The 16737-nt window shown below is 31.3% G+C and overlaps 1 protein-coding gene across 1 annotated transcript in view; it reads left to right on the forward strand.

The window, feature by feature from the left end:
* The first annotated feature begins 788 nt into the window (after nt 1-788).
* The window catches only part of LOC117168761 (neuromodulin), a 273474-nt gene continuing 257525 nt past the window's right edge, over nt 789-16737 (forward strand). Inside the window, exon 1 of the mRNA XM_033354514.1 lies at nt 789-1643. Within this exon, the coding sequence (XP_033210405.1) occupies nt 1571-1643 (73 nt within the window). The 5' untranslated portion in view covers nt 789-1570. The remainder of the gene's footprint in view (nt 1644-16737) is intronic.

Genomic DNA, 16737 nt, shown 5'->3' on the forward strand with positions numbered 1-16737 from the left:
TAGACTTCAAAAAAGGAAGAGGGACATGTACGACTGATAAATGATAAATGATAAGCAGAAAAGTGTGAGAAAGGGAGACGGGAAGAGGGGAAGAGACAAGAAGGGCTGAAAGGGATAGACAAGGTATTGGAAGGGTAAGGGAAGAAATTTTAGGAAATCTTGCAGAGGGGTAGGAAAATGGATTTGGGAAGAGAATGAAATGTGAAGAGGTAGAAGGATGTTTAAGGAGTAAATGACTGGTAGGGAAGAAGGAGTGATGGGTATTAATAAAGATGTTGGCATAAGGGGGTTGAGGTTGGAGGAATGAGAGCCAGAGAAGAGAAGAAAATATGAGGGAAATGAGTTGAGATAGATCTAGGAGTGGGGGAGGGGAGAGAGAAAAAAGTGCGTAGAAGAGATAGGATAATAGAAGGTTGCGAGGTATAAAATGAGTTTGTGAGAAAATAAGCAGAAACAAATTAAAACACCAATTTCATCCCTATGCCGTCTTTTTTTTTAATCTAAATAACAACTTTTTGACGACGAACAATTCAGAAACTAGAAGTATACTACCTGTCTATATTAGATTATCTAGATTTAATTTATTTGTGAAGCCACGTATAATTTCATCCTGCCATCTCATTTTCTCCTTTTCTCCATTCATTTAACATGGTGTACCGACTAGTATGACTCCTAACATCCCTCCATGCCAGATCCCTTCCTCCAATTCACCCTACGTGCGTATAGTCATATATCGACGCGAGCAGTCGCGACGCAAGGGCAGGGTCGTCGGCAGAATAGTCTCCAGTATGGCCCGCGACGGCGACGGGACCTCCAGGTTGAACGTTGTATAGTTTTAGCCTAGACTTTTGCCGGTAAAACTTTTCTAAATCTACGTTCTATTTAACTCCCTCCGGTAACACCCTAATGGCCACAATCTTCATAAAGTCACCCTCTCTAATTGTGTGCATGTATACATGACGTCTACAATCAAAAGCACAAAATAATATCGCGTTCAAAAATCGCCCAATTCGTACCAAAACGCACAACCTGTCCGCGTTTCTGAAACATTTTTACGGATCTTTAGCAGGAGACAAAGTAAATGCGTCAATAAAATAAATAGTGAAAGAATTAATAAGGTAACCTATGAAAGAATTTATTTGGTGATTGATAAATTCAGTAACTTATTAACGAAATAATAAAGCACATACTTTACATTAAAAAAGAAACATTTAAGAATTCATTAACCATTTGTCAAAGAACTGAAAAAGTGATAAACCGGTACACAAGCAAATCTGTGATCTCTGTGTGGCTCGGATCCAAGAATCATTATTCTCCTCCACCGAGACTAGCTTTTTCGAAAAATAAAACCAACTGCAGATATATTTTTTATACGTCGCCAGACGAGTTGTCGCCTTACCCCCCCACGCAACTGCAAGAAGGTTGCGGCGAATTCCACTTATTAAGCATTTATTTGATAACTGATGTTGATAAGAAACTAGGGTTTTTATTAATAAACCTGATTTTTTGATACTGTGCTGTGAAAGTCGATAGACGAAAAAGTGCGCGAGCTTTTAGACAGATCGTCAAAATGGGATGCAACACCAGCAAGGAAAGCGTTCAGCCGGCAGCAGAAGAGGCGAAGGAGGATGTTAAGAATGGCGGTAAGGACACGCACTTTTTTCAAATCGATTATGTTCTTCTCTAGGTAGATATTCGTTGTTTTTAAAAAGAATTTTTAAATCATTTGCCTTCATTATTTACCAAGTCAAAATTACTACCTCTGAGTGGATTGACATAATTATGGCACTAGCCGTTTTCGATCCTTATCGCTTATTAAATTAATAATATCCACAAAGTGGCAAATGAGGCCTATCTTCAAGGACGTTGTTCTTATAGGTTTTAATATTTTTATCTGCAAACATTTTTCAGTAAGATAAACTAATTTTTAATAAAGAAAAATTGTATACGTTCTGTGAAAGAAGACATTTTAATTTATATTGGCCTGAATAAAACACGTCTGGGTTTTTTAAGTTTGTTTTTGGTTGATAATATTTTGTAATATATGTATATTTTTATTTTTTTCTATTTTATATATTATGATACACAATTTATTAATTATATATTGGGCTTTAGATTGTATAATTTAAGAGAAGTCTTAGTATAATTTAATTTTTTTAAGTTAAAAAATTAAGTTAAACCCTGAGTTATAAATGTGCTAATTGTAATACATAATACCACTTTAGGTGATCTTTTTGAATATTTTAATGAATTTGGCTTTCAATTTCATATGTTGTTTTCTCTGACCGAAAAACCCAAATGTATTTTAATTTACATATAATGGTAGTTTTATTCCATGTGATACACGAAGAAAATATATGCATAATTATTTCAGTTTTATTTTAATAATTAATCTCAATTTATAAAATCTACTATCATATGCTGATTTTTGTTTGGAAATAATTATACATAATTTTTTTAACATAAAAATTTAAGAGGAGATGCACACAAATTTTTAAATGACAATTGAAAGTAGTGCAACTTGTATGAAAGAATAAATTAAAAGTTCCATTAATCTTTTCCCAAGTAATTATCATTTGCTTTCTGAAATAGAAATAGCTTTGCAAAATAATAGATTTTTCTACAAAAAAGGAAACTTTTTTTCTACTAACAAAATTATTATAGGTAACAAAATTTTGTTCGAAACCACCATGTTATGAGCCTATTACATGTAACGTAACTTAGTTACGATTACCACAGCATTACCGGTCCATCTCTATATGTCGATGGATAAAGGGTTATCTTGAGCAGTGTTGGGTAATTTACTTTATCTGAGTAACTATGTATATATCCGTGAAACCTTCAATTGTCAGCAATTACGTCTCAAAGGGCCATCAATGTAAATCTTCGCAAAATTAAAATCATTGGAAAAACAACCAAAATGAGTATGACACCTCTCAAGATTAATGAAGAGACAAAAGAAGTAAAGCAAGATCAATTACCCCAAAATCTAAGGATAAATATGAGCTGGCATTCGAAGAATTTGGCAGATAGAGAAAATAAAACAGACTAATGTTTGATCAGTGATCATCATCATTATCAAAAAACATTAATTTCATAGGACTTTCTCGCACCATTTTTGGTCAAGGGCTATCGAAAACTCACTTTTCAGAAGGCTCAATAGGCTCATAACAAATGGTGGTTTCAAATAAAATATCTTACAACACTCGTACGGTCACACGTCTTTACGCGGGGAGTTTAATGTGCACAGGATAACGAGAAAAACCATGACCGCAGGCCATGGTTTTGCTAGCCCCCTGCAAACATTAACCTCCCCACGGTAAAGACATGCCTAACCCTACTTGTGATATAATATATTATTAACTCTAAATCTTCAAACATTCTTCCGTTTAATTTCAAGCTATCGAAAATCCATGCCTATATTTTTTGAAATATTTTATAAACAATGTAAAAAATACACGAATTTCATCTTCATCTTTACATTTGTCTGACTTAAGTAAATTTCTAATTACGCAAATGAAGAATTAGACTAGGAATAATTTATTTACAACATTGAGTTAAAAATTTAATTTTTTAATGTAATTGACAATTATTTTATAAGTTATTTAATTCATTTAAGTTTTTTGTAGCAAATACGTTTAGAAAAGATCAAATATTTATATTTAATTTAGAAATGTAGAAAGAAATATGTTTGTTGAAAGTTTTTACGTTTTTCATTATTATTATTAGAGAAATTTATATGGTTTATTTATTTATTTCTGATCATTATCAACGAAGTTCGAGATACGTAAATAGAAACAGTCCCAAATTGAAATTGGAAATATAAGTCAAACAGAGCTAAAATGAAGCAAATGAGAGGAATTTTAAATGATAAAAACTGTATAATTAGAAATATTTCAATTTTCGAAATTGAGAATCCTGCCGATTTACAATTATTTATACATAACAGTTGAGAATTGTAATTATACATTATAGTGTTTGAAAGTTTTATACCGAAATTGTTTAACTTTTAATATTTACATTGGAAGTTTTCCAATTTTTATAATTTTTTAATTTGCACTAATTATACTTTTGAATATTAAATTTGATGGAAATCTCAAATTCTTTACTTTCAAAACGTATCGTTTTTAAAGTTTTAATTTGGCACTTTATAATTTCAAATCTTGCAAATCGAAAATCTTCATAAATAGAAAAGTGTTTACAAAAGCACATATATCATTTGTTTTGGAAAACATGATTTTTTGTTCCTTTAGGTGATATGAAGAGTAGTACTTCATTATAATTTCGATCTTTTAATCCCTTGGCTACTAAGTTTTCAAAGCATTTCTCTTGCTACAAGTGTTGAAATTATACATTTAAACGTATATGAATTATAACGTAAGGACGTTTATACTTATTTTCATCTTCAAAAACATTCCAGGATAGTAGCTCCTTATTTCATTTGTACTTTTTAATTTGCTTATACTTAGCAAAAAATTAAAAAAGTTTTTTAAATTGAAATATAAATATATTTTGTGAAACAATAAAATATTAAAATGTTAATGGTAAAAAGGCGTTTTAATTTTAAACGAATATGCTTTCTATGAATTATAATCTATCCATCTCATAAGGTACACTAGTAGACACAAGATTGCAAACTTGCTGTACGAGACACACATGAACTTCGTGTTTACCAAACGTGAATTTCATGTCAAAACTTTTGCTGCCAAAAGCATCGATCTTCTCGACTATCTTAATCGAAATCCGGCATTAAAGGAAAATTTTATCAAAAGTAGAGTGTGCATGGAAAAATAAATCACATTGTTAAATTAAAGGTCACTTATATCCTGATGGAAATATGTAAACGAATATTTGATCTATTTTAGAATTGTCGTTCTAAACAGAGTCAGTTTACTTTTTATCAGTCAATTTAAAGTGGAGTAATCCTTCAGTCATTCTAAGGTAGACTTTAGCTTGGATTCTGTACATGAATTATTCGTTTCCTGATTATACCCATGATGTAAAAGCTTGAGTCATTTTACTCAACTGTGCTTCAGAGTACTTGTCATGAACTAGTTTCAAACATGTTCGTGTAATGGGAGAGAAAAGTAAATTAAATGGAAACCAATAAAGGCGTATTAGGTATATTAGAACGAGAGAAAACCCGTATAATTATCATCTTTTCTAAATTAAGCACGAGAACAATTTTAATTAAAACAAAAGACTTTGAGCTTGAAAAAAGCAATTTAGTATAAATTAATTGTAGGAAGGTAGACTGTCATTATCCAGTCTTAAATCAAACTCTATAAATTTTTCAAAACGGAAATATTTTAAATTGAAAACTTTAAAAGTATTTCATTAATTTTTAACAAAGCGTCTATAATTTAATAATCTTACATTTGAAGTATTTAGAACATATTGCAATTTATTAATTATTAAAATTGAGATAGAATTTTGAAATTTTCGAGAAAGAAAAAACCTTAAATTTTCAACAATTATTTTAACATTGAAACAATCAAAATAGAAAGAAAATCAAAGCTCAAGCATTCAAAGCTGAATTATTTTTTAATATAATTCGTAGAATTTTAAACAATTTTAATTTAAAATTTCAGAAGTTTTTCAACATTAAATTGCAAAATAATAAATAATGTTTGATCCCAAACACTTTCAATAGATCCTTTTTTTTAAATTCAATCGGTTCAGAAAAATATTAAAAAATGAGCCATTTTTATATTCAAAACGTAAACTCGTTAATTAAAATGTTCAAAATTGAGCGATTTTAACTTTCAATCGTTAAGAATGGAACGATTTTCAACATGAAGTGTTTAAAATTCAACTAATTTTAAAAATTGGTATCATACAAATTACGGATCGTGATTAGATTTATAAGCGGTGGAAATCAAGTAATTTAATGTTTTAAACGTTCAACTAAAATAATACAAAATTATCATTTAAAGCATACTTGATGAATTTAATTGAATTTTGAAGTATGTGTAACTATATAAAAACTTATTTAAAAAAATGTATTTTTGTGTAAATTAATAGTTCCATATTTAATACGCAGAAATTTAATCAAAATTATATAAAAATGTCCACGAGAAATATATAACCCCTCATAAGTTTTCTTATGAATTAATTCTGAAGAAATTGTATTCAAAATGATAATTCCATAATAAATGAATATATATATATATATATATATATATATATTTGTATGTGTAAGGTTGTGTGTATCAACACAGAAAATCGTAGAACCCACTGAACCTGCAACTCTAATTAAAAAACTACCCCATGATATTTTGTTGAGCATTTTTAATAATCTGTTAGGGTTGTGTTAAATTAATAAGCGACACATAATGATATATTTATCACAGCGAATTTTATAAATATTTACTCAAAGAAAAGTAATAATTCCGCATATTTCTTGTTTTCGGGCCACTTTCTTAATAGGTTTTGAGAAAATATAGAAATTAGAAACATCCTACAAATTCTTTATTTACAAAGGGATCGATAAAGGAAGTAAATTATTTATCAAAAGCGGAATTAAGTCTCATGGTCCACAATATATTTTAATACTTAATGAAAATTATTCTGAAAATCGAATCGAAGACGATTTGAATCAAACGATTCCCTATATACGTTCGCTCAGAGGAATATCAAGCTGCATGCACAATGCATATTGCACACGTACAAATAACATAGATTGCCTATCGTTATAATGTGCACGAGGCATTCTATTGATATTTTTTCACTCTAAAATACGTTAAGTGGCTAAAGAAGTGAATATCTGATACATTTTGAAATGGGAAATTTTTAACAAAATATAAATTTAAATTTTGAACGTCGCTCCATATTAGATCAACCATTTTAAACTTGGAAATTCTATGATCAATTTTGAATCAGCGACGCCTAAATATTCAGAATACTCACTTTTATAAAAATTAGATCATTAATGCAGATTCTAAAACAAGCCGGATGAGTTTTTCAAAATATCTTTAGCAAAGCAAGAAAAGCTATAAGTAGTCTTCTAAGTCTTCTGAGGTCATCCGTTAATTATCAGACGGGTTCGCCACGAGTAAATAGATTTCCCTTTCAAACTCAAGTGTTTCAGTCGAGGTTTAAGTGCCTCTTTATTCATCGTATGCAGTAGTAAGCACTAGAGCCCTAACTAGATGCATTAACTTTCTGGTTAGCTGAAGTTTTTTCATTTTTTTAAACGAAGCGATACACTGTGTGTACCGGTAAAAAATGGCCGGTGCCGGTAATAAAACCGGTTCATAAAATTCACGAAATATAAGGAATTTGTGTAATTAAAAAAATTCATACAATTTACGAAATTCCAAGAAATTGAATTAATTCGTGCAAGTCACTGAATTCATGGAGTTCACGGAATTCATAGAATTCACGAAATTCATAGCAATCATGGAATTTACGAAATTTAAGGAATTAATGGCATTAATGGAATTAACCAAATTGAAATACTTCACACAATTCATGAAATTCATTTAATTCACAGAATTCACACAATCATTTAAAGGAATTCCTAAAACTCACCGAATTCACGGATTTAATTAAATTGACCGAATTCATGAAATACACGAAATTCTCGGAATTCATGGAATTTACCAAATTCACGGAATTCAAAGAATTCATTGAATGGAAGAATGCATGGATTAAAAAATAAGATAAATTCAATGAATTAACAGAATCAACGAAAACCACGGGATTCCAGGAATTCATGAAATTCACAGAATACAACGAATTCACAGAATTCACAGAATTTAGAGAATTAATGGAATTCAAAGAATTCATGAAATTCACGGAATTCATGGAATTCATAACAGGGGAAGTTTGCCAAGAGGTTACAAATGGCAAGTGCAAAATGTAAAGAGGAAGAATAGAAAGTGCAGAGTATTGGGAGAAATGGTGATGGGAGTAAGGAAGGAATGTATAACAGGAAAAGATAAGAGAGTAAAGAAAAAAAAGAAGGATTAATTGTAGAAGAGGTAAAGATAGGAGGAGAGGAGTGGAAGGTAGTGGGGGTTTATGTGAATAATGATATGCAGGAGAAAGCAGTGGAGATGAAAAAAATGATTGAAGAAAATAAAGAAGAGATTAGGCTTATAATAGGTGGGGATTTTAATGCAAGAACATGAGACAAAGGAGGATGTAAATGAGGAGAAGAGAAAGGAAGAAAATCCGAAGATAAGGTACTAAATGTGGAGGGAAACAAGTTGTTAAAGAGCTTGGAGGAATGGGGATGCTTTATCTTGAACGGAAATATAGAGGGAGATGAGGAAGGAGAATATACACGCTCAGGAGGTGAAAGGGGAATGGTAATTAATTATGTGATAGTGGATGATGAGGTAAGAGAGCAGTTCAAGAAACTAGAGGTAGGTGATTATATTGATTCGGATCACTTTCACTTAATAGTGACATTAGAGGGGCAAAAAAGTAATAACAATGTGAATAAAAGGGGGCAAAGGTAAAAAGTGTAGGAAAAAGGGATTGGTCAAGGGAAGAAAAAGAACAGTTCAGAGAAAAGGTCAGAAATATTAAAATAGGAGAGGGAAATGTGGACGAGGAGATGGAAAAAATTATAGGAGAAATAGAGAGAGCATTCGAGTGCACAAACAAAAATGAAGTAAGAAAAGGGGGAATAGAAGTAGATGGATAAGGACTATAAAGAGACAAAAAAGTATATTAGAAAGAAATTAAAAAAGTGGAGAAAAGAAAAAAGTAATGGGGAAGAATATAGGGAAAAAAAGAAAGAATATGCTGAGTTGTGTAATCAAAAGAAAGAGAATAAAAGGTTTAAAGAAGACGCGAAGAAGGCTAGGACAGAAGAAGAGGTATGTAAGGTAGTGAATAGAGAAAGAAAAAGAAGAAAAAGAACAAATCAAGATATTGAAACGGTAGAATGGAAGAAATAGTTTTTGGATTTGCTAGGAGGAGTAGAGAGAAAAGTTAGAAAGGAAGGAAAATATGGTAGAGAAAGAGATAAGGAAGAGGATATAACAAGGGAAGAAATAGTCAAGATTTTAGGAATAAGGACGGATGGAAAGGCACCTGGTATAGATGAGATTCCAAATGAAGTATGGAAATATGGAGGAAAGGAACTAGAGGAATGGGCATGGATATTGTTCAATCGAGTATGGAGAGCAGAGTTATGGAAAGAAGAAGTAGTTATATCAATAGTGAAGAAAGGCAAAGGAGAACAAGTTAAAGATTATAGAGGTGTTGACGCTGATGTCAACACTGTATAAAGTATATGTAACTATTTTGTCGGAGAGATGGAACGTAGAAGTTGAAGAAAAAAAGATCGATCCACCGAATCAGACAGGGTTTAGAAAAGAAATGGGGTTAATGTACAACATATATGTTCTGAACTATCTAGTAAACAAGAGGATTAAAAGGGAAAAAGGAGCAATGATAGCAATGCTCGTGGACTTAAAGGCGGCGTTAGACTCATTAGACCGAGGCGAAATAGAAAAAGTTAAGGGAAAAAGAGAGATGAAAGAGGGATTAATAAAGAGAGTATCGGAAAATTTTTAGAAAGAAAAAAGCAGGTTAAATTATGGAGAGCAAGTAGAAGAAGGTTCTGGTTGGTGAGAGGAGTGAGGCAAGGATGTCATCTGAGCCCACTTTTGATTGATATATTAATATCAGACTTGGAAGAAGAAATGAGGAGAAAAGGTTGGAGAGGAGTTAGGATAGTGAAGGAAGAGATATATACACTGGCATACGCAGACGATATAGGGTTAATGGCAGATGATGAAGAAGGGATGGCGGGCTTAATTACAGGATTAGAGAAATACTTAGATGGGAAAAAACTGAATTTAAATGTAGAAAAGAAAAAAATAAAGAGGTTTAGAAAAGGAGGGGACAGGAAGAAAGAATGGACGGGGATATGGAAGGGAATAAAATTAGAAGAAGTAAAAGAGTTTAAATATTTGGGATATATCTTGTAGCGAATGGAGATTATAGATCTCATATAAGAGAAAGGATAAAAAAAGCAGCAGGGGTAATTAAACAGATACGGGGAGTACAAAAAAGAAGGTTACAAAAATTGGAGAAGGAGAATGTGGTTATTTGATACGATGGTACGGCCAGTATTAAGTTATGGAGCAGACCTATGGGGATGGAAAGAAAGGAAGGGTATTGAGAGTTTACAAGAAAGGTATATGAGGTGGATACTGGGGACAGACTGGAGAAAACCAGGATATATGGTGAGAGAAGAAGCGCAAAGGGATAACTTAAGTATTAGAGCGGGAAAGAAGGCATGAAAATTTGAGACAAAGCGGAGGGAGAAAAAGGGAAGGAAGTTGGCGAGAAAGTGTTTGATGGAGGTAGAAGATAGGACAGGGATGGCGATCGAATTAACGAGATTGGAAGAAGGAAGGAGGGAGTTCTTTAATGCTGGAGAAATAGAAGACGGGACTGGAGTAACCTATGAAGAATTGGAGAAAAGCAGAGGGAAGGCCAGTTAATGGAAAGATGAAGGATGATTGAGGAATCAAAATACAATAAATGGTATACGATGATAAAAAAGGGGGAAGTACCAAAGTATTTAGAGGAGGGTCGGGGAGAGAGAAGGTGGACCAGAATAGCAAGATTTAGATTGTGAAACGAGGTAAGGAAGGGGATGTATTAGGAAAAAGAAGAGAACAGAAAGTGTAGAATATGTGAATGGGATGAGGAAACATGGGAGCATGTATGGAAAGGCTGTAGGAGAGGAATGGAAGATAAAGGAAGCTGGCAAGAAAATGTGGTTAAGATTAAGAAAGGCAAATGGAGGTATAAAAAAGTGAAAGAAAAAGGAAATAGAAGCGCTTAGATTAGAAGCGCAAAGATTGTAAGTAATGCTTACACAATAGTATAAGTAAACTAAGATACGTTGTCATGCTCTCTGTCTCTCTCGTTTGCACTCTCGATTTCGTTTGCTCGCTCACTCGTTTGCTAATAAGTCCTAAATTGCGATATCACAGGAAATAGAGATAAGGAACTAGATATAATACTTCATGTAAATAGTTGTAAATAATTGCAAATATAGTAAGGATAAAATTGCAAACAAAAAAATATATATAAGGAGGAAGATTGTAAGGAACAGGGGACACATTAGGAATGAAGAAGAAGTCATAGAATACTAATAATTCATAAATTAAAAAATTAAACAAATTCAATGAATTAACGGAAATCAAGAAGTCACGGAATTCATGAAATTCCTAGAATTGACGGAATTTAATGAATTCACGATGTTCATGGCATTCAAGGAATTTATGGAATTTAAGAGAATAATGGCATTAATTGAATTAAAAAAATTCAATTACTTCACGGAAATCACGAAATTCATGGAAGTAATGGAATTGACGGAATTTAAGGAATGAACCAAATTCAATTACTTCACGGAATTCCAGGAATTAAATTAATTCACGAAATTCGTAGAATTCACGTTATTTATCTAATTCACGGAATTAACAGAACTCAATGAATTCACGACACTCACGCAATTAATGGATTTCAAGGAATTCCTAAAGAATGCACGGATTTAATTAAATACACTCAGTTCATGGAATACACGGATTTCATGGAATTCATAGAATTCACGGGATTTATGGAATTTAAAGAACTCATGGAATGGAAGAGTTCATGTATTCATAAAATTAGATAAATTCAATTAATAAACAGAATGAAAGAAAATCACGGAATTTTAGGAATTCATTAAATTAATTAAATTCATGGAATTCAAGGAATTCACGGAATGGAGAGAATGAGTGGACTTAAAAGAATTCATGGAATTGAAAGAATTCATGAAATTTTCGGAATTCAAGAAATTCACGGAATTTAAAAAATTCACTGGTGAAAACCCTACCTCTTTCTAATAGTAATAATGCTGGTCAAACCCCTACCCCTCTCCAATACTTCGTGAGGGAGGAAAGGCACCCCCATGACTGGTCACATAACAAATGTTGGCCTTTCCAATAGAAATAATGCTCGCCAAACCACCTCCACTTTCCAAAATATCGTGCTGGCGGGAAGGCACCCCCCCCTGTAAGTGGTCACATAAATAATGTTGGTTAAAACCCTATCCCCGCATATCTTTGATTCTTCTTCTGTGATAATTCAAAAAATAATTTCAGTTTCACCCTTAACCTTTTTTAATTCGACTAGCAAGATGTCCGATATTGAGGATCAAACAGCAGCATTTAACGCACGAGAGTCAAATTAATTTTTACATATTTTTGTCTGCAGTTTAGGCTCTTATCCTTAAAATATGCTTTTGAAAAACTGGTAAATAAAATTTTCGGTACCGGGAATTTTATTTAACCATTACCGAATTTTTTTTTACCGATACCGGCTTTGTATGCACATTTTGTGAAACGACAAAGAGAAAATTAATCGTTTAAAGGAAAATAAAGGATATTTTTAAGTTATATTTTTCGCGAAAAATAAGTTATATTTTCTGGAAAGAGTTTTACAATGAAATTTGGATGAATTGCAGCTCGAATCGATTTCCAGTTCTGATACGATTTTTTATCTAGAATGACCAATTAGAAATTGTTTTTTTTTCGTTCAGAAGCTTGACAAAAATTGTTTAACATGTCTATGTATGAAAAAAACTTGTTTGTTATTCGAAATACAACAATACCATATCTATTGACCTATACTGAAAAACCTTTCATGATCTCTTATAATTCAGTAATACGAATTTATAATTTTGTAAAATATATTGCCTATCTTATTTATATGAGGAAAACTTTTTTACTATTTGGAATACAACGATATGATGTATTAGTTAGCATTTTAGAGACGCAAAGACTGACCTATTAAGCAATCTTTTATGACTTCTTATGCTGTAACAATACCTATTTATAATTTAAAAAAATATATTGTTAAACTTGTTTACAAAAGAAGAGCGTTTTCATTATTGGGGCAATAAAAGTACTGTATTCGATGTACTTATTCGCATCTTCAAGACACTTCGATTGACATGATGACGAATCTTCGATGACATTTTCATGTTAGAGAAAAACCTCCCTCTATAACGAAACAAATTGATTTGATACGTGAAATGAGCACAAGTAAGTTTACCAGTAGTACATCGCAGCGACAATTATCCTGAATTTGGCTACACAAATATCGTTGAAAACGAACCAATTCTATTGTCAAAATCTTCAAAATAAGAACTTATAGCATAATTTATTTTTAATACTACTATTGTTAATGAACCGCATTTTTAAATCGTCGAAAAAAAGTTGTTAGACAGCTGATATCAAAATGTCTGAAGTTTGAAATAAGCGCTATTTAATTAAGAATAATTTTGACAAAGGCTTAAAATCTACAATTGATTTCACAGTATATGTTAAAATTATGAAAATTAAAAAGGCCTCATTAAAATAAAAATAAGTATGATTCATAGCAGAACCTTTTTTCAATGTTTATACTTCTCCAAAACTCGTATGCAAACGCATATATTTTCTTATAATTTATTACTAATAAAAAAATTTAACATTGTATAATCATTGAGACATAGATGATTCAAAAACACAAAAATGTATGAATCGGGAACACAGTTTGGTATAAAGAAAGGACCAGTTTAGTAAAATTTACCAAAGTATTAGCGTTTAAAAAAAACCAAACGAAAATGAACATTCGAAGCCAAAGAAGCGTGATATGGGAAAAAGTCAAGAGAAAAAGCGTTACTTTTTCAAGGCCTTACAAGACTGTCCAAACAACTTTTTGAATTTTGAATTTTAGCTTTTTTATTTGATTTTTCAGTATTTTTCTGTTTGAACATAGGTACACTTGTTCCGTCGAGAGTATAATAAGAATGTTCACCGTTCCCGAATCACGAATAATTTACAAGTCTTAATTTTAAATACCATTCTCGGTTCACCAAATTTTGGGGCCAGGAGTGCATTTATTCAGAGCGTCTAAATGAGTTTAAGAAACATTTTCTTCTACAAATCAGAGCTTTCGAAATTAAAATCCAAGTTCCTGAGATCGAATTTCTTTTATTTCGAAGTTCTAAAATGTTTGCGCTGAAAAGTTGTTCAAACATTCGTTCGAAAAAGAGTTTAAAATATTTTAGTTGTAAGAACGGAAAGCAATTACTTCTATTATGAGTGACATTTTATCTTAAAGGGTTTTATCAAATGTTAAACAATAATGTAAAGATTTGTATTGGAATATTATTCATATATAATGAGAAGAATACATTAAACTGAAAGTGGACTGTGTAATAAATAAATAATAAATAATAATGCAATAAATAAATCTATTTAGTTTCATTGAAGTGGACAAGAAGATGAAGATATTCATCATCTTTTAACAGATTGCAGACCTGATTTCAAATATAAATATATATTTCTATAGATTGCGTGCAAACTCGACCTCCTTAAGGATATCATGTAGATAGGTCCGACAGAACCATTTCATGTAGTTCTTATTATGACTTATGTGACGCCAAAGCCTATCGTATATTGCTTTCTTTTTATTTCCCTGTTGCAACAGCGATATTACAAGATCGATGTTATTGCCAGAAAATGTATAAATTCAGCCTAATTTAATTTTAAAAACAATTTTTAAACAAGTGAAAACTGGTTTAAGCGTTACAGCAAATCTAAAAAGATTGACTATAATACCCAAAAGATGCTAACATTACTTAAATCTTTGAAATGGGATTGGGAGCCGCTCAAAAAGTAAGTAACGTTTTTTACACGTATTTTGAGACACCCTGAATCCGAAAAACAGGTTTTTACTAATGTGCCTGTCTGTCTGTATGTCTGTATGCATATCTGTATGCATATCTGTATGTCTGGCTGTGAACACATAACTTTTGAAAAAATCTATCGGATTGCCCTTTGGTACACTCGTTTAGTGTCCTAAACTAAAAGTCAAGTTCGTTAGCCAGCCATTTTGGATGAAAATACAAAAACTGGGCACATTTTTAATATTTTTGAGACCACTTTTTTCGAAATAACAAAATTCTCTGTACGATTATTCATAGTATTCAAAAAGTCAAACAATTTATCTTTATGACTTTTTTCAAAAAATCAAAAATTACCAGAGTGACAGCATTTACAAAATTACAAAAAACACACGAAAATGCACATTTTATGCCAAATAACGCACGAGATGAAAAAAGGCAAAAGAAGAAAAATGCTGCTTTTTGAATGCCCTACGAGATTATCGTAACAAATTTTGGAATTTCCTTGAAAAATCGAAAATTCCTTTTTTGGCAGCATACAAAATAATGAAAAATCTCAAAATTACATTTTTCGACCAAACGGTGCAAAATCAGGTAAAAGATAAATTCACAAAAATTGTGCATTTGAAAAAGATCTACAAATTTGTTATTAACCACTTTTTGATAGGATGCGTAGTTTTGGCTTTAATCATGAAAAACGTAATTAACATTTTTTAAAAATGTGCCCGCTGCGTGGCCACATTCTTATCACAACTTTTGTTTTTTAATTTCTTTTTCGTCTCGTGTGTGGGGTTTCAAAAAATTTAACTTTTCACATTCTTGATGCTATTTTCTTATGATTTAAACTAAAAACAGAAGTATCAAAAAATTATTCGTGAGAAATAAATTATTTTTACATTCTCATCAGAGAAGGTATTGGATTTGTATAAAATTTGACCTCCCTAGTTTTTGTCAAAAAGTCTATGTTTTGAGACCCCCTGTATCCGAAAAACAGGTTTTTACGAATGTGTCTACCTTTATGTCTATCTGTGAGCCAATTTTGAAATTTTTTGTGTACACATTTTTTCATGATTCGAAAAGTCAAATTCAAAAATTCAAAAAATTCAAATTTTGACCGCACAAAAACTAATTCAAAATAAAAAATTTCATTTTGCGGTCAAACTATACTGAATAGGAAAAAAATGATAAGACAAACATTGTCCGCCCAAAAAATATCTACAAATTTTTTATTAATCACTTTTTTATAGGACACGAATTTTTTGTTTTATTTGTAAAAAAACATTGAAAATACAAAAATTCAATTTTTAGACACATGACACAAGCTAAGCCAAAATAAACAGGTAACATTTTTTCACCGAAGGTAGAGCAAAAAAATGTTTGTAAATGGGTTTTTTACATTCTCATCAGAGAAGGTATTAGATATGTGAAAAATTTAAGAACCCGCCCCCTCCCCCATTTTTTGTCAAATGTCTATATTTTGAGACCCCCTAAATCCGAAAAATAGGTTTTTACGAATGTGTCTGTCTGTCGGTCTGTCTGTATGTATTTATGCCTGTCTGTCAGCACGATAACTTTTTAAAAAATAATTCTATTCGATCGGCCTCTAGTACACTCTCTAAGTGTCCTAAACTAAAGGTTAAGTTCGTTAGCTAGCCATTATGGATAAAAATTCAAAAAGTGAGAGACTTTTGAATATTTTTGATACCCTTATTTCAGAATTAAGAATTCTCTGTACGGTTAGTCATAGTATTTAAAAAGTCAAACAATTTATCTAATGACTTTTTTCATAAAATTAAAAATTATGAGAGTTATAGCATTTAAAAAATTCCAAAAAAACACACGAAAATGAACCTTTTAAGGCAATTAACGGACGATATGAAAAAAATGGCAGGAGAAGAAATAGTTTGATTTCTAAATGCCCAAGAAGATTACCATAACAACTTTTCAAATTTTCTTGATAAATCAAAAAATGAATTTTGACAGCATAAAAATAATGGAAAATCCAAAAGTAATGCATTTTCAAAAAAAAAAAAATAAATATATACACA

The sequence above is a fragment of the Belonocnema kinseyi genome, chromosome 3 (assembly GCF_010883055.1).
Source record: "Belonocnema kinseyi isolate 2016_QV_RU_SX_M_011 chromosome 3, B_treatae_v1, whole genome shotgun sequence".
NCBI classification, from domain to species: Eukaryota; Metazoa; Arthropoda; class Insecta; order Hymenoptera; family Cynipidae; genus Belonocnema; species Belonocnema kinseyi.